This window comes from Tiliqua scincoides, chromosome 6 (genome assembly GCF_035046505.1).
Source record: "Tiliqua scincoides isolate rTilSci1 chromosome 6, rTilSci1.hap2, whole genome shotgun sequence".
Lineage (NCBI taxonomy): Eukaryota > Metazoa > Chordata > Lepidosauria > Squamata > Scincidae > Tiliqua > Tiliqua scincoides.
In genome coordinates this window covers 71,408,889-71,435,220 of record NC_089826.1, presented here as the reverse complement: position 1 = coordinate 71,435,220, position 26,332 = coordinate 71,408,889, and the positions used below count along the sequence as shown (strand labels likewise).

Sequence of the window (26,332 nt, the reverse complement as noted above, 5' to 3'; positions counted from 1 at the left end):
TCACCTCCTGCCATATATGTTTATTCAAATACGATTTTCTAGAAATTCTAATAGAAAAAGCAGGGAGTTAAATGTGCGGAACAGAACAATATATGGAGTTTACGAGCATTCCAGACACTTTCGTTTGTTTGGTCGTGCAAGGTTACTGCTGTTGAGTTTTTCCAGTACACTCTAGTCAACAGGTGGAGCTGGTGGTTCTTGGCCCTGTTTGTTAAGAATACATAGAATTAGAACAGACTCCAGTGGCGTGTACACAAGAGAAATGGCTAGCTGTTTAAAGATCTTTCTATGCCTTTTTCAGTGGCCACTGTTAGGTCCTGCAAAGTCAGAACAGGGATTAAGAGAGACCTCAGACTAGCCTGAGGAGCTGTCAAGAACCAGAAGCACTTGGGCCTCAGCCTAAAGGAAACAGAAATGCTTAACATTTGACTGGCAGGAAACAAAAGGCTTCCAGATTGACCTAGCAAGTATTGGTACAAAGTCTGGGCTCTGTCAGTGCCTGGTTAACAGAGCAGATCTTCTGGTCTGCTGCTCAGTAGGGTTTCAATCGGATGTATGCCAGAACTGCTTTCATGCACAGCCTCCTGGAGTCACATGCCTGATCTTGTCTGATCTCGGAAGCTAAGCAGGGTCAGGCCTGGTTAGTACTTGGATGGGAGACCGCCTGGGAATACTGGGTGCTGTAGGCTTATACCATAGTCTTTCGAGACTGAGGGTTGCCAACCATCCTGGAGTCCCAAAACATTAGTTATTACAGGGAGATACTAATCAGCAATAGAGCATAGAAGGGCCTAGGTTCAATCCTTGTCATCTGCAAAGTAGGATGGGAAGATCCCCACCCGAAATCCTGGAGAACCACTGCCAGTTAGTGTAAACAGTACTGAACTAGATGGAACATTGGTCTTGCTCAGTATAAGGCAGTTTCCTACAGCAATTCTTGGAGTAACTTCTGCCTAAGAGATCCTTCTCCAAACCTTTTGGTCTCTTTCCATCCTTCAAATCTATATGAGCATAACCAATCTTCCTATAAGCACTGGAAATACCCTTTGGAAAGTGGTTCAAAACATATGAGCATGATGCACAGTAGAACTGTACAGTACTAATGTGTTGTACAGAATGAAGGGGGCATTAAAAATGGGGGGGTATTAAAAATTTTTGTGCCCACAGGTGCCAGATGCCTTAGTTAAGCCACTGATATGTGACCCACTTCCTTTCACAGACTGAGGGGCTTGATTCAGGATTCCCCCCTTCCCATCAAGGCAAGCTAAATAAAACACCAGAAAACACACTCACATTATACAGGTGGGATGGCTTTTCAGCTGTATTGGATCTTCTTAGATTAGCAGGTCTCACCAAGAACAAGATAAGGGCCAGAACCAGCCAGCCCATCATTATCATTGTAGCACTGACAGCACTGTCAGCAGATGGATTTGGTCCTGGCACTAAAAAGAAAAGGGGGGAAAAAACAGAATTAAATCAAGTGCTGAATCCAAATCATTACTATCAATTTGAACATACATTAAAGCGTTATGGGAGCCAGGTGGGAATTGAGCAGCATTTTGGGAACAACAGGAAAACAGGCCAAGAAATAAAACTGTGAAATATGGTTAAGTTGCAGCAGGAGAAAGAACATCTTTCCATTATGTTAAGGTTGAAGAGGAGACTGCTCTTCAATCAAAGGTACTGAAAGCTCAACACAATGAAATCAGCAAGACAGAATGATTTGAAATATAAAATATGTTTATGAAAAATAAAATTAACACAATAATTAGAAGTCCAGCCCAACATAAATGATCGTTCAATAGTCCAATAAAATGCTCGTCTACTGACAAAATGCCCATGGAAAAGAAACTCCCTTGTGCAGCATCAGTCCTTGAGAAGGTATTCTTCCTTTGCTTGTTGTTCCAGCTTTGTGCCGAGCTGGTACAGTCAAGTTCTCGGTTGATCTGAGCTTCATGGACTTATCCAATGTTTCCGTTGCTCAACTGCACTGCTTCAGATTGCACAGATACAGAAGTATGTTTTATTCTCTAGAAAGCATGGATACTGGGGGGAAAATCTAGATCCAGATGTAACATTCTAGACAAGCTCTTATACGATATGACACTCAGATACTTCCATGATTTCCATGAGTTGTAAGTTTGATGACTGCATCTTGAACAAGGCATTTCATGCTTGAGACAAATGAGTGAAAAATGGTTTGAAATAAGCAAAGCTGCTGGCGGTGTGAATGCTCCTCTCATTGTCACCTCTGGTAAACAGGTCTTGCACTATTTCTAAAGTGTAAGTGAACAAAACAATAGTGGAACAAAATAAATGCTGCACTGGATTCCTCCACATCCAATTCCTCTGGCTTGTGGAAGAGAGCAATGGAAATTCCTTTGTGTTCAAAGGCTACAATTCTATGCGTACTTTCCTTGGAGTCAGTCCCATTGAATACATTGTTGAATACAATGCATTCAAAAGTGAATACATACTTTTGAATAAATATGTAAGAAAACTTTTCTGAGCTTTGAAGCTGCCTTTGCCTTCTTGTCCTCATGAACACAATACCTATGGCCAAAATCATACTTGCTGCAACTCCATTGTGGATCTGCAAAAGACACCTCTTCCGCTATGGCACCTCTCATGGTTTTCCAAAATTCATCACTCTTTCACCTTTTCTCATCCCGAGCAAGGTGTCATTTAGAGAAAGCATTTTCTGTGCCCTAGTAGTACATGAAGACTTTTTGTAGGACTATACAGTGGTATTCAAACTGGGGTGTCACGATGCCCCAGTCTGTGGGTCCTGGCCTCTGCCCCCTTAAGGGGCCAGGGCAGCCAGGAGACAGGGGGAAGGCAGCAGCGCGATCTACAGGATCGTGCTGCTCAGGGGGGCTGCAGGGGCTTGGGTGCACTTGCCCAAGCTTCCCATAGCCTCCTAGGGGTGCAGGGAGTCCTGCACGAGTGCCTGCAGGGTGCCCCAGGTCAGGGAAAAGGAGAGTGGGGCGATCGTGTTCCACTTCCGCTTTTGCGGAGGCAGAGCAGATCGCTCCACTCTCCCTTTCCCTGACCTGGGGCGCCCTGCAGGCGCTCACGCAGGGCTCCCTGCACACAGGGATGGCTGCTGCAGGGACTGGTGAGTGCATCCCAGTCCCTGCAGCCCCCTGAGCAACGCGATCCTGGGGATCTCATCGCTGCCTCCCCCCGCCCCCACAAAGACTTACTGCAGGACTATACAATAAGCAAGGGCATCTTTACAGCTTGCTGAAAGTTTCACCCTTTGTATTGAAATCAAATGGGGTATCTGTTCTTCTACTTAGTATAAAAATGTGAAAAATAAATAAATAATAGTAAAGAGCCTGGATGCTGCTATTTTCAAATTCTGCATTGTAGCTGCTACTGGTACATACAAAGCAGCATCACACCAAAAGCTAGTGCCTGAACTATGGGGAAGATGGAGGTGGTCCTTAATGACAAGCTCTACCCCTTTACTCCTCCCAATTGTAGTCAAATAGAATTCCTTTTGTATTCCTAAAGTAACACTCTTGCCCTTGCCCCCTTGCTAACACAGTAGCACTTGCCCCCAACATGTAGCCCATATGTAAAAGCCTGCACTGCTAAAGCATAGCAAAACACAATTGTAAAAGCTGCTTGGCTTTAATAAAGATATCATTTTTGCGAGTCTGACTGAAAGAAGCTGGCTGAAGCTGGGGCTTGGGGCCTCAGATCAGGATGTTTACACTTTGAAATGCAGATAGCAGGTACCAGTTAAAAGACATTCATTGATTGTATTCACTAGCTTTGTAACTTTTATACTTTTAGAGTAAAAGCACACATATGTAATATAGAGACCAAGTGACCCTTGATGCCAAATTGTACCCAAGGTAAAAGGGTCACAATACAGTGACCCTTGCAGTTATATAAAATTGTAGTTATATAAAATTATATATCATTGTAGTTATATAAAATTAAGCCATAGAAACCAAATTGTTTTAGTAAAGCTTTTAAAAACCTCTTTAATAAAAGGACAAGAAGCCTTAATTTTGCAGAGAGGCCCCACAGCTGCTTAGTGTTTATACTAACACAAAGGAAAGGAATGCAGATAAGATAGAGTGCCAGGCAGATCACAGTGTGCTATCTCTTTTAATGATGTTATTCTAAACAATCAGTATAATTGGCTTGAATTATGACTAGGTTATTGAATACTGGATAAGTGATATTATAGTGCACTCTGCTGGGATCTAGAAACTTTTGTGCTTTTCTAGGTTTTAAGGTGAAACCCCACCTATATGTAAATCATGCCCACCTATTTTCCATCTTTAATGCAAATTGTACCTTATCTGTAAGCTATTAGGTGTTTGCCCGATCTCTGATGTAAAATTTCAGCCAATGGGATGTCTAGATTGTCAGACAAAGAACCGGGAAAGGTATAAATGACCGTGTTACTATTGGGAATTGCCCATGCTTTGAGACAAGAGTCCCATGGATCAACTGCATGCAATTCGAATAAAGAGCCTGCAAACTTTCACTCCTAATATTGAGTCTTGCTTTCTTTCAACCTTGCAACAAAAGGAGCAGTAGCTAAGTGGGCAGGCTCCTTCTGCAATTTGAGTATAGTACTGCCTAATTTAATGCCTCACAAGGAAGCTCTTACTGGGCCCTTCCTCTTCGGTGGAGTGGCTGTGGCTGGAAGGATCAGGGCTTGATCCTGGCCTCAGCCTATTCCCATGGGTCTGATGCAATGGCCATTACCCATTCTTGATGAGGGGAGACTGGAGAGTAACAGGTCCACCCCTTTGAGTCACCCATATGAGTCACTGTACTGAAACAGGAACAGATGATTATTTTAAAAATACTGTCTGCTTCATTTCCAGTTAATCTGTAATTGCTTTTAAACTGGTCACAGGATTAGTTCTTTTATCTGTCCCAGTCTCTGAAAATGAAGTCAACCACAGTGCTGTCTGGCAAGTTTCTACCAGACGCCTCTCAGTTTTTCTCTCTTTCTTACATTCCCCCAGTGTCTTTGACTTGCTTGTTAACAGAGCTCTTACTGTTAGCATTTGAAAAATATAAAAAGCAAAGCGTTGGTATCAGCTACCAAAAACAACATGTAGCTATCGACACTTTTCCCTAGCTTAATGCAGAGCCATAAGAAGACATTTCTTCTGAATGAAAAAGAGCTGAAGGAACAGTGTGTGTTTTGCCAGATTCCCAGTCCAAGCTCCGCCTGGAGAATTATGCCCACTTTGAGCTAATTAGTTCCCCTTCTTTCCCCAAAACTGACCCTAGTTCTGCCCTGCAGCACTGCTGGACCCCACAACCAGGGTAGCTAGCCTCTTCTACCTGTAGAGGTCCTCCTTCCTCCCTTCTCCTGCCAGCAGCTCCTCCCACCACCACAGCAGCATTTCACTACCAAGCAGGTCTTGGTCTTGGCAGCCAAACACCAATCTCAGTGTCTCCAGCAGTCTCCAAAGTCCATTCACCAATCAGTCCAGCAGTCTCCAGTCTGTCCTTCCTCATACTTTCCTCCTTCTGCTACCCACACCAAACTCTCCCTTCATCAGATGCTTTTATGCCTGCGGGCTCTATTGCCTTCAAGTGTCTGCAGCTGTGCAGCACACGCCTGCTGAATGCCGAGGCCTGACCCTTAAAGGGGCCACTGCTGACACCACATCCTACCTCCTTGCCAGATCTTCCTCGATTCCAATACAGTGTGTGAGAGTTTTGCGCATGCACCCACAAGTATGTGTACAGATCTATCATGTTGGCAACCTTCAGTCTCGAGAGACTATGGTATCGCGCTCTGAAAGGTGGTTTTGGAACATCGTCTAGTGTGGCTGAAAAGGCCAATTTGGGAGTGACAATCCCTTCCACACTGGGAGCAAGTGCAGTCTGACCCTGGTCTGTCTCCCTGGCTATGGGCCTTCCTTCTTTGCCTCTTTGCCTCAGACTGTTGGCAAAGTGTCTCTTCAAACTGGGAAAGGCCATGCTGCACAGCCTGCCTCCAAGCTGCTCAGAGGCCAGGGTTTCCCACTTGTTGAGGTCCACTCCTAAGGCCTTCAGATCCCTCTTGCAGATGTCCTTGTATCGCAGCTGTGGTCTACCTGTAGGGTGCTTTCCTTGCACGAGTTCTCCTTAGAGGAGATCCTTTGGGATCCGGCCATCATCCATTCTCACGACATGACCGAGCCAACGCAGGCGTCTCTGTTTCAGCAGTGCATACATGCTAGGGATTCCAGCACGTTCCTACATGGTATCAAAAACTAATATCAACATGTAATCCAACATGTAGGATGAAATAAATTTCTTGGTCACATGATGGTGCTGAATTCAGCCCTCTCCTGAATTCCAAAATGTGATTCTAAAACCAACATGTAATCCAATATCTTTAGATTAACATTTTAATTTAATTCTAAATTACAGTTTAAATAATATTTTTTTTAAATAAAAGAACCAAGCTCTGCATTTAAACCTCCATGCATAGAAGGACAAGAACATTTTTTTTAGTTTCCTTTGCTGTGTAAAGTGGCATATATTCTCAATACAGTATTATTTTTAATGCTGAAAAACTGGAAGTGCCTTTCTGAAGCATTTGGGAGGCCTTCTGAGGTACAGGGAGGCCATGCATTACCTCCCCACATCTCAGAAAACCTCCTGAAAGTGATTGGAAGGCACTTGAGAGCCTCCAGATGCAGGCTCAGCACTGGTGATGTCAAATCCGTGAGTGCCAAACCCATGGATTAGGAGGGTCCACTGTATAAGGCAGCTATTTTCAACCTTTCACTGACAAGGTCCTAAAATTGTCAAGGCACACCATCAGTGTTTCGACAATTGACAAGGCACACCAATTGACAGCAGGGGCTCGCATCCCTCAGTGGTCCTACTAACAAATGACTCTCCCCCAAACTCTTGTGGCACAGCTGCAGACCATCTGCGGCGCACCAGTGTGCCATAGCACCGTGGTTGAAAATGGCTGGTATAAGTATTGGCCACTGAAAGAAGAAACACATGGCAGGAAAGGGCTGAATTCAGCACCATCATGTGACCAAGAAATTTATTTCATCCTAGTTCTTGGGCAGAAAACTGGATAAGCCAATAGTCTGTTCCCTAGCCCTGTTATTTCTGCCTACCTCATCTCTTCTCAGTTTCCTAATTAATAGCACCATTTAATACAACTCTGGCTATGAAATATTAAGTGCAGAGGTTGGATCTCTGGGCTGCTGTGCAAAAAGATGTTCCCAGAAAATCCACAAAATATCTTCAAAGCATGTAACCTGCAAAAGGGGGGGGGGAGAGAAAGAGTGTGAGAGAAAAACCTGTAAGCACACACCACTTGAGCCCCTGATTCCAAGGACAGTATCAAGGGCTCCTTATCTGAATCAAAATAGCCTCCAGTAGACGTTGACTATTTGCATATTCCAAACCCAGCATATCTCCATGACATCCTTTTTAATGAAAGGACTATTTGTCAAACTGTGAAAGGTACCTTCAGCTTCACTGGGCAAAGGCATTAGCTGTCTGCTTCAGAGAACAAGGCTTACCAGGAAATACCCAAGCATGCACAGTTAAATGCACTTTTCAAGCCTCTGGATCAAGGATTCCTTCTGTCTTGATGACATGCTCTGTTCACTTACTACACACTGCCCCACTGACTCCCAACTACTCCTTCAAGGCTTTGCAGGAATATGAATGCTATGCAGGTGTAAATCAAGAGGTAAATAGAAAAGACTACTGTTAACATTTCTATGACCTGTTATGAGAATTCCTCATGATATGAGGACTGTATGAGATATTGTATATGAGGCATTTTGTATATTGTATATGAGGCATCTCATATACAATATGAGATAATGTATATGAGGCATTTTGAACACCTGAAGCATTCAAAGCACTTCAAACATTTTAACAATAATCTTTACAACAGCCTGTAAGATAGGCCAGTAAGGAGGCTAAGGATGAGAGACTAGCCATTTGCCTAAGATCACTGAATGAATTCATAGCTAAAATGATATTGAACTGGTGACTCCCCATTCACAGCTCACATTCTACAGTACAATCTTATGCATGTCTACTGAGAAACAATTCTCACTGAATTCAATAAGACTTGCTCCCAGGAAAGTATGTACAGCATAGGACTGCACCCTTAGGTACTATATCACATCAATTTGGACAAGGACAATGCTAGAATCCCAAGGCATGATCTGAGGTTCCTTGATATAATCACCTTGTGGTAGTTAAACAAGTGTGCATCTGGTCAGGGCCTGGATGAGTGACTACTTGAGAACCCCAAGTATGCTACCTTAAGCTCCATGATGGAAGAAGGATTTTATACACACATAAAACAGAATGAAGGATCATCTGGAAGTATAATATCTTCAGACAAGTGCACTGCAAATTCTATGCTTGGGATCATTAGAAAAGGTATTGAGAACAAAATGGCTAATATTATAATGCCGTTGTACAAATCGATGGTAAGGCCACACCTAGATTATTGTGTCCAGTTCTGGTCGCCACATCTCAAAAAGGAGATAGTAGGAATGGAAAAGGTGCAAAAGAGAGCGACTAAGATGATTACTGGGATAGGACACCTTCCTTATGAGGAAAGGCTACGGTGTTTGGGCCTCTTCAGCCTAGAAAAGAGACACCTGAGGGGGGACATGATTGAGACATACAAAATTATGCATGGGAAGGATAAAGTGGATAGAGAGATGCTCTTTACACTCTCACATAACACCAGAACTAGGGGACATCCACTAAAATTGCGTGTTGGGAGGGTTAGGATAGACAAAAGAAAATATTTCTTCACTCAGCGTGTGGTCAGTCTGTGGAACTCCTTGCCGCAGGATGTGGTGATGGCATCTGGCCTGGATGCCTTTAAAAGGGATTGGACAAGTTTCTGGAGGAAAAATCCATCATGGGTTATAAGTCATGATGTGTATGTGCAACCTCCTGATTTTAGAAATGGGCTATGTCAGAACGCCAATGCAAGGGAGGGCACCAGGATGCAGGTCTCTTGTTATCTGGTGTGCTTCCTGGGGCATTTGGTGGGCCACTGTGAGATACAGGAAGCTGGACTAGATGGCCTATGGCCTGATCCAGTGGGGTTGTTCTTATGTTCTTATTTTGTTCACTCAGTTCCTTGCTTTGGACACAAGACAATCTGGATTACGTGGGTTAAACCAGTGACAGTAGGATGTCACGGTTCTATACGAAAACATTTATGGTCAGTTAATATCATGGTTTGCTTCTCAAACCATCCTATATTCACTTTCTCATTGTGTGTTGAGGTACAGTACACTGGTGAGATGTGAGAGAACCAGTAGCGTGCTACAAGAATTAAATAATTAAAAGACTCTGTTGGGCATGCTTCAGTTCATTCCTCCTCTTACCTGGGCAGGTGATTCTGCTGTCTCTCTGTATTGGCTGCAACTGAACTAGCCAGTCACATATGATCCAGAAACATAACAGAATGACCTGCCTTCAAAGAAGCCTCCACATGGGGATTGCCTCTTTCCCATCTTTTGAGATGCAAAGATGAAATAGCAAAATAATATTTCTCGGGTCTCACAAGTTGCTATATGATTATCTCAAAACAACTATGAGACAACATGTTTTTTTGTCAAGCTGCTTCAGTGTGTCTGATGCAAAAACCGAAACAAATCTCACACCCTCATTCACAGAAAGACTGTGAATCTGCAAAATTCAGAGACTTTCTCCTCCCGTCTGGATTTTATGACTGTTTCGTTGGTAACAACATAACAACAGACGTCATTCTGACTTCAGCCACAGGCCGTCTGCTTCTCAAACCAAACCAAGCCCCACCTACATCCCAGCTGTGACTGCAGTATCTGTAACCAAAAGAAGGGGTTGTTTATAAGAGAAGCAGTTATGATATATCAGACAGGAAGCAAAAGAATCACAGGAATGAAGAGCTGAAGGAGTGTAGCAAGTAGTTTGGAAGTCAGATGGGGCAAGGAAACCAGAAAGAATAATTCGCCTCCATGTCTTCCTAGTTCCTGGGTCTTGCACATCCAGGAAATAACTATGTATCTGCTAGGATCTACACTCCTCCCAGCTAGGGGAAAGTAAGTGTTAAGGCAGACAGTGTCAGGGACTGCAGTTTGAACTGAGGGGTCTGGGTTAAGAAGTTAGCCTAATTGATATATGGATTGTGCATACACAGGCCTCAGAAACTTCCAAGAGCAGAAGTGTGCAACATCAGCTCCTGTGATTGGCCTACAAGCAGTCACTGGATTGACTGGGCCTGATGTAAATACTAGAAACTTGACCCCCTGCTGTTGCTTGCTGAACAGAACAATGCATTCTTCCCCTATTTAAGTATAAACTGACCAAGGCTATTCTGGGGGGGGGGGGAGGGAGAGAGAGAGAGAGATTATTTATATATATATAAATCTGGCTTTCTATGTGTGACGTCACTGCCAAATGTCCAGAGACACCACTGTGCAGCCATGGAAGGGGCCCATGCAGTGGCAGGGATTCCTTAGGGAGCACTACCAAGCACCTCCTCTCACTTCCTAGTTAGTTCTTTTAATTGTGTGGGCAAGACTGCTCATCTGAATCACATATCATGGTGTGGTTCAGATAAACTGCCTCCCCACATGATTAAAGAAATTTCCATGGAAATACAAGGAGGTACAAGTACAAAGATAGCATGTACATCCTTCACTGTAAGGGGCTGGTATAGGGTTAAAAATATTTTGAAACAGCATCATTTAGAACCAGCTCCCACTGGAATCAGAATAATAGCCTGACCTACTGGGCTCTGCTACTGATGGAACTAGTGTTCTGACAGTGGTAGCTATTTTATGGCTGTTGCAAACAATGCCCTGGCAGTGTGTGAAACCATATGCTTCTGGAGTGCTGCTGGAGCAACAGTAGGGACAGGAGTGCCCACCATCAATGGTGAGAAGGCAGGGTGGACAGAACGGGACAGGGAGAGGGCTGAATGGGGAAGGGTGAGAGGCATATCAGAAGTGGGCCATTCCTCCTTTAAAAATTAAGTAGTGAGCAGGCCAGGATTTTGGTACTGTTTGCTTGTATTTTAAAGAAGACTGCACCAATGCTTACTGTATTCATAATCGACAGAACAGGCATGGATTTGAAGTTAGAACTTTGGTTTAAGTATCCTTTTCAACTCTTGAGTTTGCAACTCAATAACTTTCTTGAACGCCAAGATACAGAAATGAAATGTTGCACACATGTTCACACCACAGTTCTGTAGTTCATGTTCCAAAACCAGCTCAGCTGCCAACCCTGTTTTCAAAGGAGGAGGAAAATGCAAACTATATTGTAATTGGAGGCCTGCCCTGAAGACTGAGATTTCAGAAAAAAAGCTGGTGCACCCATTCAGGACACCAGTTAAGAGTTTTCATATCTCAACACAAGCTGCAACCCTTGAATCCGTATTTAAGAAGCCCTGGAAAGCTGTGAATCACATTGGAATGCAGTTTCCCTCTTGTGTACTGGTACAATAGAATGGAATTTAGTCTTTCAACACAATTCTCTGGTTGCAGTCCAAGCACCTACTTGATCCCCACACCCATTTTCAAGAGTGGGAAAAGAATAAAATAAACTGTATTGCAATATTTGAGGAGAGGACTCCAAGGCTTCATGGGTACTTCAGTACCTGTACCCCTAATTGAAATGCTAATGCTCACTAAGATGTAGTACTTCACACCCAGGAAAAAATCAACTGTTCCCTGTTTGCTCTGGCCCAAAGTGCCAGCAGGTCAAGCCAGACAAGAGGGATGCATTCTTTATAAAATTACCCAGGTTTCTCACATTTTGGATCCAAAACACATGTCTTGAAATTTCTCAAGAAGCTGGTTGATGCCCTTAGGAACAAAATGTATCATGCCCAATACAATAAATAAATACGGCCAAGCTGTACGAAGCTTCCTATCCTTCCAGCTTATTGCAATGACTTTCTTATAAAACAGAGGCTGAAACCCTAAGAAAAATATCAGGAAGGAAAGCGCTTCTTAATCCTCTCCCCTCCTGCAGATTTTTAAATAGAAAAACTCAAAGGAAGAGGTTAAGAAGTTAGACAAAACATCCTCTTCCTCCCTCATCCCCAACCACAGCCCACCCTGCAGATCTTCCATTTTAGATTGTAGCCTCCACAACTGCATTTTGTAAAACATACACACACACACACACACCCCTCCAGGGGGAAGACTACTTGCAACTCAACATCACATGTATTTGGTCCTCAGACATCACATTTTACTTTGTAATCGTTTGCCAGCAGCCATTATCCCAGCCTTCCCCATTACTCACGTTCCTGAAGGCATTCAGTGTCTGTGCAGTAGGCCTGGGATTGTCGTAACTGAAACGAAGAAAAACAAGAGAGTCGTAGTTGGCAAAAGCAGACTTGATAAGCTCTGAAGTTTGATGGAAAGTCTTCTGAAATAAAGCAATTTTGGAAACATGTGAAAGTTCTAAGAGCCCCAATGAAATGAATTAGTGCTGGACAAGAGACCTTTGCAAAGCTCTCATTAATTTCAATGGGACTTCTACACGATGCATCATGGTGCAAACTATCAGAAATAATTACTCACCAGGTAAAAGGAGCAATCTAGGAAGATACCATTCTGCAGCCTTCAAACATCATTTTAAAGGGGCTAAGAAAACATGCACACTGCAGTGCCAACCCTTCACCAAAAGAGGGCAATAGTGGCATAAACAAGGATCATAACCATAAGGGGGAAGGAACATAGGTAGTATGAATAAGCTCTCCAGAGGCCAACTTGCCCTTATTATGCAAATACTTAAGATAAATGTGTAGAAGCAGTGGCAAATGAGTACCTCAGCTTTTGACCTAAAATTGGGTTCTACTTCTTGGATTGAGATGGTGGGTTCCAAAATTTCGTTCCCTGAACTTTGGCTTTATTAAAAGCCAAAGAAGAAAGAATCAGTTGCATCCTTGTGTGCTGAAGCTGGCTTTGGGCCTGCCTCTTTTTCCTAAGGTTAAGTGCTGGTTCAGTATTAAAAAAATTTTTTTAGAGTTATATAAAAGTTGGTCACCAGTGCATAACCTAGGGACAGTTCTATTGTAGTTCAGTTAGATGTAGCAGGAGAAGTTAATGGGGGTTGACACCATGAGACAGGGTGACACCAAGTGATGCCACTGATGAGAAGGTTGGGCATTGTTGGTCACTGACCTTTAAAGTGGATTCTAAACATTCATGGTAGACTATAGTCTGTCAGTGGTTATTAACCACGATGACTACATTGAACTTCCAGATGCAGGGGCAGTAAGTCACTGAGTACTACGTGCAGAGGAGTAATAGCAGGGGAGGGCACTGATGTTCATCCATTGCTTGGGAGGAAATATTTTCTGGTGATTGTTACGTATTATTCATTTATGTCATTACTATTACTGTCTCTCAGCTTCATCTACCTCACAGGGTTGTTGTAAAGACAAAAGAAAAGGAGGAAACACATGACACTGAGTGCCTTAGAGGGAGGGTGGTATAAAAATGTTTAAAATATAAATTAATTAATTAAATAATTGTGTTGTATGGGGGTGCCAAAATCTAAGGGCACTGAGTGTCAAATTACCTAGCAACACCATTAAAGCTAGCCCAGACCAAAATCTCAAACTGCTCAATTCTATGGTACTTGAATAATATGTTTAGAGGAAAACTTTGTGAGACTGAAACATAAGAAGAGGTACAGGCACTCAGAGCCCAATCCTATGCATATCTACTCAGAAGTAAGTCCCACTATCGTCAATGGGGTTCACTCCCAGGCAAGTGTGGATAAGATTGCAGCCTTCATGCCAGTTTGGCTCATGTTTGTGGCTTGTGACTTTGCTATCTGGTAGCAGCTATCCTGAGTAAATGCCAGTGTTACAGTCAGTTAGTTCACTCCTGTTCTTGTGTGTTACAAGCCAGCCCAAGGCCAGATCTGAAAGCAGCTTCAGACATAACAGTTTCTGTGGTAAAGGAAATAGTAATTTCATACTTGTTCGGAAGTTTCATTTCATACAGCAATGTGGGAAACAGAGGCTCAAAAATCTCCCTATAGGATATGCATGAGCTGTTCCCCACATTGGAACATGGATCTTCATGAGGAAGATGCATGGCCCTCCATTTTGGATGTTAAGAACAGCAGCAGCAGGATAGAAAGTGCAAGGTTGTTGTGCTTCCTATTTGTTACGGAAGCTGCCATATCCAAACAAATATGAATAGGAGAAGTATATGGGCTCAGGTGTCAGTCACTCCACATTCGAACGCCACAGATTACGAAAGCACAAGATCACTCTAGGCTACAGTCCATTGCTTCAGAACAATGAGGTCATTGTTTCAGCTTGTTGGCTGACACATCTGTCCCAAGGACAGGAAAGATATATCAGGAAAGATATAAAACAAGACAATAAAGACAATTGCTGCAGGTGTAAAAGGCCAACACAGTAACATCCATTAGGTTTAAAGATGCAGAAAATGATACCAGAACGCATGACTCTTTTCCAATTTAGTAATGAAAAAAATCAAACATTAAAGATAGAAAAGAGAAGAGTGATGAATTGTCCCTTAAGCCATTTCTGCCCAATGTTGCTTATAGGGATCAAATGTGTACACCTGTGGGCAGGGCAGAAATGAGTTATCATGGCAGCAATCCTAACCTCACTTTCCTGGGAGTAAGTTCCATTGAACACAATAGGACTTACTTTTGAGTAGACCTGGTTAGGATTGTGCACTAAGCTATGCACATTAACCCAATGCACATTTAAGCCCCATTGAATACAGAAGAACTTACTTCTGAGGAAAACATGTATAGAGCCCATGTGATAATGTGGTAAAAATGCTGGGCTAGGACTGGGATGACCCAGGTTCAATCCCCACTCAGCCATAAAGCTCACTGAGTATCTTTTGGTCAGTAACTATCTCTTAGGTTAACTAATTTCATTGGGTTGTTTTTCAAGGATAAATAGAAACTCATGTGTGTCATCCTGAGATCCCTGAAGGAAAGGTGGGATGTAAATGTGAAAAAGTAACATATGGGATTTTGTTGCAAGTTTCTCAATGAACTCAATTAAAAAGGGGGAGGGGGGAGGAAATTGACTGCTACTATTCAAATCTACATATCCTGTGAAAATGCAAGACACATTGGGGACAGCATAAAATGTGATGTTTGATCAGCTGAGACAATATGTTCCTCTTGGCTTCTGTAGAGAAAGCCCCAAATAGTTCAAGATTTGTTGTTGTTCAGTCATTAAGTTGTGTCCAACTCTTCGTGACCCCATGGACCACAGCATGCCAGGCCCCCCTGGCTACCACTAACTTTCAGAGTGTGTCCAAATTCATAGTTCAGGATAGAGCTCTCTAAAATGAACATAAAGCTATCTGGCAGAGAAGCAAAGACAATCCCAAGAAGAAAATTATTTTCTTGGCCTCAAAAAACACAAGAAACAAAGGTTGCAAAAATTCCTGTATAAATCCCATTGAAGATAACAGGAGTTACCCCACACATACAGATGACAGGTCCATTGAGTGGCTAATACATAATAATAGCACCTCTATACATTGATTACAATATAGGAACTTTCATTGTGCATTATAACTCAACTCTTCACAAATAAGATGATGGTTTTTCATGGAAGAGAATCTCTGGTGCAGGTACAGACTCTTAAAAAAGAATTCCTCTCCTGTAACTGCAGAATCTCCTTTTGTTTTATTACTCCTTTGTTGCATGACCTATCTATGCCAAAAGCTGCCAGTTTGTCTTTAGTGTATAATGTATTCTACAAAGAAGTGCTTTGTGGGTATGACCTGGTTCATACAGGAGCCATAAACAGAGCCACCACAGGATCAGAAGGCTTCAGGTGTCTGTAACAGCTATCAGATATGACAGTTACTTCAGTCACTTGTAGCAATAGTGTAGCAAGGAATGGTCCGCCCTGGGTACCAGGCTGGAAAGGTGTGCCACAGGAAGCTCAGCTAAGATGGTAGCAGCAAGAAAAGCAGCTGCTGCAGCAGCCGTGATCATGTGGGAGGACAATCAGAAGAAAAAAATATATGGTTGACATACGTTTAGCACTAACTGTGACTCAATATCTACTGCTATCAGATATGAAAGAAACCAACAATGAAGCAAAAAAGAAAATCATCCTCACCAGGTTGATCAGCCTCCTCATGGCATATTCAGGTGAGCAAATGCATTCACAGGGATCAAATCCACCTTCTGCCATTTTTACCTGGGTGAACCTTAATTGGATCTTGAAAGGGAATGCCTGGTAAAAAAGACAGCATTGAGAATTAGTCGCGCTCATCTGCAATAATTTTTTTAACAAAGTTATCAGTTTTCATTCTGTATAAAGTAGATATCCATAAGGATGACCAGTGAATGGCCACAATCCCATAAAGGTCAGTCACAGTCACAGCTAGGATTGAATTGATATGTGACTTGATTGCAACTAACTTAAGTCAAATAGGACTTGTTACAATAACAACAACAACAACTAGGTATTTATATACCGCCTTTCTGGTCATCAGATTACTCCTCTGATTTTATTCAAGGTGGTTTACATAGGCAGGAGTTTCTAAATCCCTCAAGGGGGTTTTGACAATCATAAAGGTTCTCTCTTTCAAGAACCAACAACATTTCAGAATGGATCTTCCTGGTTTGGTCTCCCATGCAGGCTAACAAGCAGCTCCATCTCTCACATGGAGGGCAGCCAAGATGCTTCTTGCTCACACCAAGAATTACTCAGCTCGGCTTTGTCAGTTGCTTCAAGGCCTCACCATTCTCAGCTGTCAGGGAGCTGCTGGTGTCCTCAAACAGGTGAACTTCTGATGTTATCTTCGGGCTAATGGAGGCTCTACCCTCTAGACCAGACCTCCTGCCCACTACAAGAACAGTAGGCCCACAGTATCTGTGGGGATTTGGTTCCAGGATGGGGATGCTCAAGTTGCTTATTAAAATGGGTGAGGGGTGGTGAGGACGCTTACCTGGAAAGAGGCTAGAGAGCCCTCACAGTGGAGGCAACTTGGCCCAAAGTGAGCCCCTGTCCTGGGTGGCTCATGGGCAGCTGACACACTTCACTACTCCACCACTTCACATGCTCACCAAGACAGTATGCCAGCAACGCAAATGACATGTGTCTGAGCCTGCTGGCCAGTGGAGGAAAAGCTTCTATGGAAGCCCCATCCAGTTGTTAGCCCATGTCATATTGTGACCTGTGGGTCAAGATGATTACAGTCTCCGCAGGGTAAGCCTACACATCAGTGCTTGACATGTGGCAAACTTTTAAAAACATTTTTCAGTTCGCAGTTGAATCCTCAGATGCAGACACCATGGATTTGTAAGCCCACGGTATCTTCACTCTGAAGTGAGTCTCATTGATTTCACTGGAGTTTACTTACAAGTAAGTATGTTTACTCAGAAGTTTCTCATCTCATTCCACTGTCTTCCAGCTTCTCTTTACCCTTTATCAAACCACATCGTTCTCTTGTGTAAAAAAAAAAAACTTATGTGGTGCAAGTGACAGAAACTCCCTTGCTCCAAGATGCTAGGGAAAAGTACATCTAGCCTGGCTTTCTCCATGATGTGCCAGTATTCAATCCTGCAATCCCCCACCTGCAATCTAAAATCCAGATGTATATGCCCACTTCTGCTCTGGCTCCCAACCAACCAACTCTCTATAGATCCCTCTTCATTCCCTGAATATAACTTCAATCTAATGTTATCTATAGACAAGTTTATGCAGATGAAATTTTATGCCTCATGAAGAAACAATCACAATGTGACACGTATCCAAACAAGGGGACCCAGGATGATCTTGTGCTCTGTTGTTTTTCTGAGGGCGTTCATCTGGGAGCATAGAAATGCCTACATTTATGCACACAATGGAACATTCAACAGAGCTCAAGTAGTTCACCAGGTGTGGGAAAAATCATAAACTAATCATATGCCTTTCACAACCCCCAGAAAACTTTTATGAAGGCAAGAACATTCACTTCCAGTTGTACCTGCTTAATGGGTACAGTTCCTATCTTCTGTATTAGTAAAACAGAACCCAACTCCTTATTGGAACTCTCTTGCAGGTAATACCTGTTTAGCAGTCACAAGGCTACAAAGGAACTAGTGTGGATTCTGTTTGCTGCAAAAATTCTTGGAAAGCTACGTGGCCATTTTTCATAGTGCAACAATGAAAATATACGGATTTACAGCTTCAGAATACAAAAATGTGTTTGAGTTATACAGACATGTATTTTTTTTAAAATGACATTTCAAAAATCATTTTCTGATGTATACTAATACGATAGATGTGATAGTTTGGCTGGCTTGTTCACTACTTCACTTAAAATACGTACTCTTACTGGTTCAGAATAAAATTGTAGCCTACCCAGTATCTGTATATATGGGACAGGCATCTTCCATCAAATGCCTACCTTTTTTGTGGAGTGATCACACTCCAAGTTACGCTTATGTGCCAATTCAAACTGCGCTGTTTGAGTGTGTTTGAAGCAGTACACAAACAGGCCTTGTCTGAGGATTTGCTCACACTGAGTGACAATTAAAACCCATTTTTGCACAGCCCACAGGAGTACACATTTGATCCCTGTTGCGTATATGAAACATTGGGCAGAGATGGTTTAAAAAGGTCACATTTAAAGTGGTCACACTATACTCAGCAAGACTCAAAAGGAAACTGGCACAATACCCATGAGAAGCCTGAAAGCTAATACACTACCATAGATTTGTTCCTGGCTGCCACTAGAAATCCCTTCTTCACAATGGGAAGACTGTTAAAGTGTGTACAGTGAGAAACTCCACACTATTGTACTATTTGAGGCTATGTTCCTATGCTGCCTTCCCCCTTTCCAAGGTTGGTTTGCAACTCTGATTGATCAATATTGTGACCCATTTGTGTCTTGGCTTGCTCCGTACCGACCACTGTTATGAGGCTTTTTACACATCCCAAGTTTCAAAGTCAGAGGTAAACATCATATTTTATGAACTTTCTATCATCAGGTTGTGTTAGATTGTGTGTGCATCAAATTTCAAACTTTCTTTATCTCATGAAAATGCTGTAACCACTTCGAGACTATAATCAGTGGGGAAAGGCAAGAGAGGCTATATGAGGATCAACTCTTGAAATAGCTACAAGACTTCAATACTCTATCAAATAATGACACACATTTGATTTACAAACCACCTATATCACGACTTCTGCCAAAACCTACACTTTGTACATCTAGATGGTGTCTACTATTGTCCGGTTCTCAGGAGTCATTCATTGAACTTGCTTTAAGGCAGGTGCCCACATGTGTCTTCTTATTTTATTCAGCATTCTTGTGTTTACATTGGATGGAATTTCTCCTTTTCCCACCATACAGAAATCCCCCCCCCCCACAGTTTGTCTAACATACCACCTGAAGCAGGTGCAACTGAAATTGCTGGTACCCTCAAACAAACACCTTACCCCACAACAGCATTTTCAAGAGGCTGCCAGTGCTAAGAACTATGCACATGCATTCTGCCTTAACAGAACAATACATTGGGCGTAGCTAATATCGTATCCAGCCAAATCTTTAACAGACAAATTTAAGTTAAAGATGGTTGCAAAAGATGTAAATTGCAATATGAACTTCTACAGAATTAACAGCTCAGGTTGAAAAGTTGCAGTTAGAATGCAGGTGTTTAGGTTGAAACGTGATATCAATGTCACATGACATGATGATCTGCCAGTATCGCAATGACATGACATCAGTGCCACCTGAAAGGCGGATTTTGTGGGTGGCCATTGCTTGTTATAATCTAGTTACATAAATAGTGCAACACCTATTTATTTATTTATTACATTCCAACTTTCTTCCATGATGGAACTCAAGGCCTGCCCAAGACCTTCTGACACCTGAGGCAGCTTGCCAAATGCTGCCCCCCTTACCTGATGATGTGCTCCTCCCACTCTCCAATGTTCTGACTCAGCACTCTCCTCCCCTCCACATTTCCTCTTCCTTTTCCACTCCAGGAAGGTGGAGGAGGAGCAGTGGAGGCAAGTAGGCTGACAGAGATGGGTAATCCCACCAATCTGCTGCCTGTGGCAACAGCTTCGGTTGGCCTCATGGACAGGGCAGCCCTACTGGAACTCAAGGCAGCACACTGTATATGGAATTCCCAGATCCATTCTGGCACTGGCCAGCCTCAAGCCCGCTGAGTTTCAGCCAGGTTGCTGCCTCATGTGCCTTTGGGTAAGGAAGTTGTCCAAATCCTGAAAATCTCAGCCTTGTTTATTTACAATCTACTTGTGGGAAGTCTTTAACAAGTATGCCAATTTACATGTCAGAATAAATTATGATGTGTAAATGCTCTTTAAATATGACTACATTAACAATTAACTACAATCTACATTGTTAACTACATGTTAACTACATTAACAATTAACTACAATTAACTACAATCACAGACACAAATAAAACTTCCTATTATTAATACTGAGCATTTCCTATCAAGTTTTGTACTATTACATTATTAACCTCCTTTTGTTCAGACTTTTCATCTACAGGGAATACCTACCCTGCATGGAGCAATGGCATGCCATATAGCATTTGGGGGGCTCTTCTAGAGACCACAGTCAGAAACCAGGTTCATCATCAACCACAGGAACTGGTTTTGTTCATTAGAACATACTCACCAAGCCCCTAAATGGCAGGGAAAGATTAGCAGCAGAGAGCCAACTGTTAAGCCATTACTTCACCATGACTTATCTATTCATTGAGAAATCTCTTTTAAAAACCACAGATACAGAACATCACCAACAGCCACAAAAAATAACTGCCATCAAATACTGAAGCAGAATTAATGGTACTGTTTTGAAACAGGTGGATTGCTATGCAAATACAATACACTCACTGCTGCACTTTACATCCAAATATAAACGAAAGCAGGAAATGAGAAATTTACTGTAAGACCAAACACAAGCTTTGATTAAAAACAGGAACTTGCAGTTAAGAAAATGCAAATTATGCACAGCATCTATTTTTCTTTACTAAGCAGGGGTAATGCAATAATTATGCATTTAATTGCTTTTCACAACGTTGTTTATATTTGCAACACCTTCAGCAACCAAGTGCCCCAAGAAATACTTTGCAACCTTGCACACAGGTTGTGGACATTCAGGGTAAGGCTGCAGGCCATATGCCTTTGTTCTGACTCACTTGCAAGTAATGGCTTAAGATAAAGTCCAGCCTGCTTTGTTCTGAAACTTAAATACATTAGAGATGGAACTGAGATTAATGAATGAATGAATGAATGAATGAATGAATGAACTCAAATTTCCAGGATTTCTCCAAGCACCAACATAGCCCAAGAAATAAAACACACACTTAAATGCACCCCCATTCCCCCACCCCACAAGCACAACTCTGGTTGTGTTTGGTCATCTGGGCCACAGGTTCTCATGGGATCAGAGGCTGGCTGTGGGTCAGACAGAGGCTCTCCTCCAGCTGCATCTGGCCCCCAGGCCAGGGTTTGGAGACCCTGATATACACCAAAATCCTAAGATAGAGCTGTGTTTGCTTCAATCCTTCAGAGATGGACAAACACCAACAGAGTTTATATGAACCATTCTTAAAAGGAAAAAACCTACCAGGGGAAGTGAACAAAATTCCCTGACAAGGCCAGACAAGTGCCCAGCAATCACCAGCTGCAGGACAAGCCTTGCAGAGTAAAGAATGGACGCTAATGGATGGCCTCTGGGTAACAACTAAAACCTCCCTAATGCATAATCAAGGCACTACAGACTGTCCTGGAAGAGGACTTTCCTTCTCACATACCTTGAGAAGGACCTGTACTTGCTTACAGGCAGCCAGCCCGCCAACCTGTAGCTGCTCATCAGTAACAATGGCCCATTCATCAGGGACACAAACCTAGGAAATAGCTCCTTCAACAAACCCAGTGCCAAAATTGAGAGTGAGAGCCAGGGTGGTGGAGGTTGGGAGCTGGAGGTTAAAATCCCTGCTCAGCCATGAAGATTCCTCCGTGATTTTGGGCCAGTCACCTTCTTTCAGCCTCACCTACCTCACAGGGTTGTTGTGAGGACAAAAGGAGAGGAGGAACTATGTATACCATCCTGAACTCCTTGGAGGAAGGGCAGTATAAAAGTGTGAAAAATAAGTAAATAAACTGACCTGCATTTCTTTGAACAATGCCAACATGGGATAATATCAGTCATCAAGGCTGATCATCAAGGCTGAACATATTATTATTAAGAATATTTATATATTCTTTTTCAACAAAGAGTTAACAAAGGTTTATATAGTAAAAATAAATAAATATGGTTACCTGGCCCCAAAAGGCTCACAATAAAAAAAGATGCAGAAGAAACACTGGCAAACAGATGCTTTTGTGGGTTGCATAGGGATAGTGGCTATCTCCCCTGCTAAATACAAGAGTATCACCACTGTAAAAAGTGTGTTTTTGCCCAGGTAGCAGGGATCTAATAATCTGTTATATGGTCACATTATGAGATCTAACCCAATAACATCAAAGCTGATCAAGAACATCACAGTCTCACTCACTGACATGCACATCTTCTGACATGGCCTATACCACTACTGGTTAGCATTGTCTTTCACACTTTACACTGGGCAAACTTGACCATCTCTTCACAAGAGAACAGACAAAAGTCAGACACTTAAAATGGTAACATTCAGAGACCAATTCTGGAGCAGAGGGAACATTTCCTTCTCCCAACAAATTCAATACTAGACATGAAAGTGAGCATATGTTAATAAAAATCTAGATATCAAGGAGATTCTAGCCTGAAGCTGCTGGGTATTTGTATACAGATTTGATACTATCATACTGTATTTAGGCTGAATAGAGACTGAGAGATTATCTCACTACAAATTGTACTGTAATTGTCCCCTTTACATTCACTATTCATGTCATTTTGCAGATTGCTTACCAATTAGGAGTGGGTCACACCTACTCTGATTGGATCTTTTGCCCTGTTTACTGGATTTAATTTGCATATGTGTTGTACACTGTAATGAGATACACTTATCTCTTGCATTCCTGGACATTCTGGTCCTACTTTGTAAGAACATTCTCCCTTCCTGACCCCAATTACTGAATGACATAACAAGAACCAATCAAAAGCAAATATAAATCTGCTAGAATAAACTTTATTCTCAAGATGTGTTTATTTAGTTATTGTTTTAAACTCCCACCCTCATTCCATTTCACAAAAACCCTTTAGGGTAGATTAGGATGAGCCCATGGTCACCCAGTAAGCTTCACCATGAAGCAAATATCCCAGCCTTCCAACATTCTACCCACAACAATTACACTGGTCTTATTTTCTATACTAGCTACTACTGCCTCCCAAGGCGGTCTCAAAGTCTGTAGTGATTCAGATAGAAAAGCTGAATTGGTTATGTTGGATTATCAAATAAATTTGTTCATCACAGCCAAGAAACCTCACAACTAGATCAGTATATCTAAAATGGTTTTGAGCTTAAAAGGCCCTCCTCCTACATGTTGCACAAAGCTTCAGAAACTACAATATGGCAATGGGAGGGAAGGGTCTGCCATTTCAAGAAAATAAAAAAATCAAGAATTTAACTAGCCAAGTACAAGCTTAGGAAGTTCTGTAAGGAACAAGTAAGGGAGCATTTTATGGGGAACTTAATTCAAGGCATCTGTTGTTTATGGGGGTCATAAGTTGCAGTACCAGGAAGCAGAAGAACCAATTTATAGTTTGTATAGAAATTTTAATGCATGCATAATATTTTTAGTGGCTCTGATTGATATTTTAGAATACCTAATACAATCACTGGGCTGGTCAGTGAAATTCAAGAATTCTACCTCAAGATGGTTAAGATGGAATCAAGCATTACATTCAAGCATTCTGAAAAGCAAAGACATCGTGGGCCCAATTCTGTGGAACTTTCCAGCTGCAATGTAGCCACAAGCTAAGGGGACATTTGAAGAGGCCTCTGTCTTTCCACCACCACAGGACACAGCAACTGCACCATTGGCACAGTTGCATTAGTGATGGAAAGTTGGATAGGATGAGGTCCTGCATTAGATAAACTTGCAATTCTGCAACACTGTGAAGGCTACCACCATATAATCGTATCCTCCAAATACCTCTGAATGGTCAGTGCCAATAAAAGACATTAGCACACTGCTGGTGCTCCATAACAGTAATTATATTCCCATTTGCCAGGTTCTTACATTCAATTGTTGGACACCCACCTTCCCTTTCTGCACATGAAGCCTGATCCTAACATTTGGTGGGCCACCATAAGATAACAGGAAGATGGTCTACATGGGCCTATGGCCTGATCCAGTGGGCTGTTCTTATGTTCTTTTCTTAATTAAAAACTAAGTTCCACTGAATCCATAATTTCCTAGACTTCAAGGTCACAATATTTAAGACTGCAGACTTATACTGAATCAGAATCAAAAGCATAAGTGCACAACTAAAAGAGCAAAGTGATGAAAGTCAAGTGCATGAAAGTTATTACTATATAGCAGGCCCTCGAGGCCTCTCAATTCAGCCCTCAGGGAGCCCCCAGTCTCCAATGAGCCTCTGGCCCTCCAGAGATTTGTTGCAGCCCACACTGGCTGGACACAACTGCTCTTGGCCTGAAGACAACTGTTTGATCTTTTTGCGTGAGCTGTGGGATGAGGGCTTCCTCCACTACTTGCTCTTTCATGTCTGTGATGCAGTAGTGGCAGCAAAGGAAAGGCCAGCCATGCTTTGTGCAAGGCCTTTTATAGGCCTTGAGCTATTGCAAGACCATTCATTCATATAAGTTCATCTTTAATATATTCATTTATGTAAACTTATGTCAATTTATTCAAATTTTAAATGTAAATTAATTCTTTCTTTGCCGGCCTGACACAGTGTTGGAGAGATGATGTGGCCCTCCTGCCAAAAACTTTGGACACCCCTGCTATATAGCAACAAGAGAGATCTCAGAGGTTGACCAGGTTAATCACTGGCTAGGGCTCCACGCCTATCACACAGCCTACCTGCCAGGCCAACTTTTGAACCCTCACAGTTCCAGTGGGGGGGGGGGGGAATGCTCCATCACCAGGTAGGCATCTGGACCCCAGTTTAGGACTCTGTCCCAGGACTCCCAGGAGTGCTGGCGCTGCCTTATAGCACAAATGATTGCCTCCTTCTGGCCCACTTCCTGATGGGTGAAGTATCTCATCCTCACTAGGGAACATGGTGCAAGTTCAAGGGAACTACCTGCAAATGAATGTGCAATTCCCTCATAAAAATGAAGAAGGAAATGCTGGTTTAAAACTCAATCAACTGTGCACGAACCAAGGTTGCTAAATGAAGTGGAGAAGCATAACACTTATTTAGGTGATGTACAGCACAAATCCTAAACATGCATTCAGAACATGCATTTAATAACATTTACTTCCTAGTAAACATTCACAGAACAGCAGTCAGCTAGCCCAACCCCAGGCAGTTTCATGGGAGTAAATCCCAGTGAACTTAACTGCAGCTCCATCCATGCATGTTTACTCAGAATAAATTTCCATTACATCCAATAGGGCTTACTCCCTAGTAAGTGTGTTTAGGATTGCAACTCTAACCCAGTTTATTTCTGAGTAAATGTACACAGAGATCAGCCTGCAAGAGTCTGTCTAAAACGTTACTACGACTTGAAAGGAAGCAGGACTGAGTTCAGCTTAAACAAGCATTTCCCAAAAAAATCTAGAAATTCCTAAGGAGGGGTTAAGTATAACACAATATGGGAAATAAAAGAAAACAAGCCAGTGAGCAAAGGATTCACTTCCTCTTGTCACAGGCGGACTCCTATGAACACAAAATCGGTGGAAGGGGTTTGGCACCGATGGAGAAGTCCAGGAACAGGCTGGAAAGGAGAGATCCGGTTTAAAAGGAGACCACCTCCCCGAGGGATTGCAGCAGGACCGGGTTGAAGTGCTTGCAGCTGAGGGACTGGAGCCCGAGGTGCCCCTTTTTGGAAAAGCTGGCAGTGGTTTGCAAGAACAACCGGGAGCCAGAAGATCCAGGCTAGGCAAGGCAACCAGGGCAGGGAGATCTTTTCTGCTGCGCAACCGGGATTCTCTCCTCCCAAGGAACGAAACCCCGGGCATTCCTGCAGCCTCCCTTCCTCCAACACTCGCTTTCCAGGGGAAACGACAGCAGAAAGGGAAGAGGGAGGCCCCCCAGCGACACTCACCCGGGCTGGCTTGGCTGGCCGCTTGGCTCTGGAGCGCAAACAGAGCCGGAGATAACGGCGCGACCCTCCCTTCCCTCTCCTGGTTCGCTGGGAGAATTGACCACGTCAGTCTAGGCACCACGACCAGATCCGGCTCTGCCGGC

General features: G+C 42.7%; 1 protein-coding gene across 1 annotated transcript; it reads right to left on the bottom strand.

Annotated features, from left to right (window-relative positions):
- Positions 1 to 26,332, bottom strand: SMIM14 (small integral membrane protein 14). Its single transcript, XM_066632686.1, has 5 exons — positions 26,190 to 26,332; positions 16,124 to 16,240; positions 12,283 to 12,331; positions 1,294 to 1,442; positions 1 to 204 (listed from the first exon to the last, which is right to left on the bottom strand). Exons 2-5 carry the CDS (start codon positions 16,196 to 16,198, stop codon positions 172 to 174), a joined length of 306 nt encoding a protein of 101 aa, XP_066488783.1. The 5' UTR covers positions 16,199 to 16,240; positions 26,190 to 26,332; the 3' UTR covers positions 1 to 171.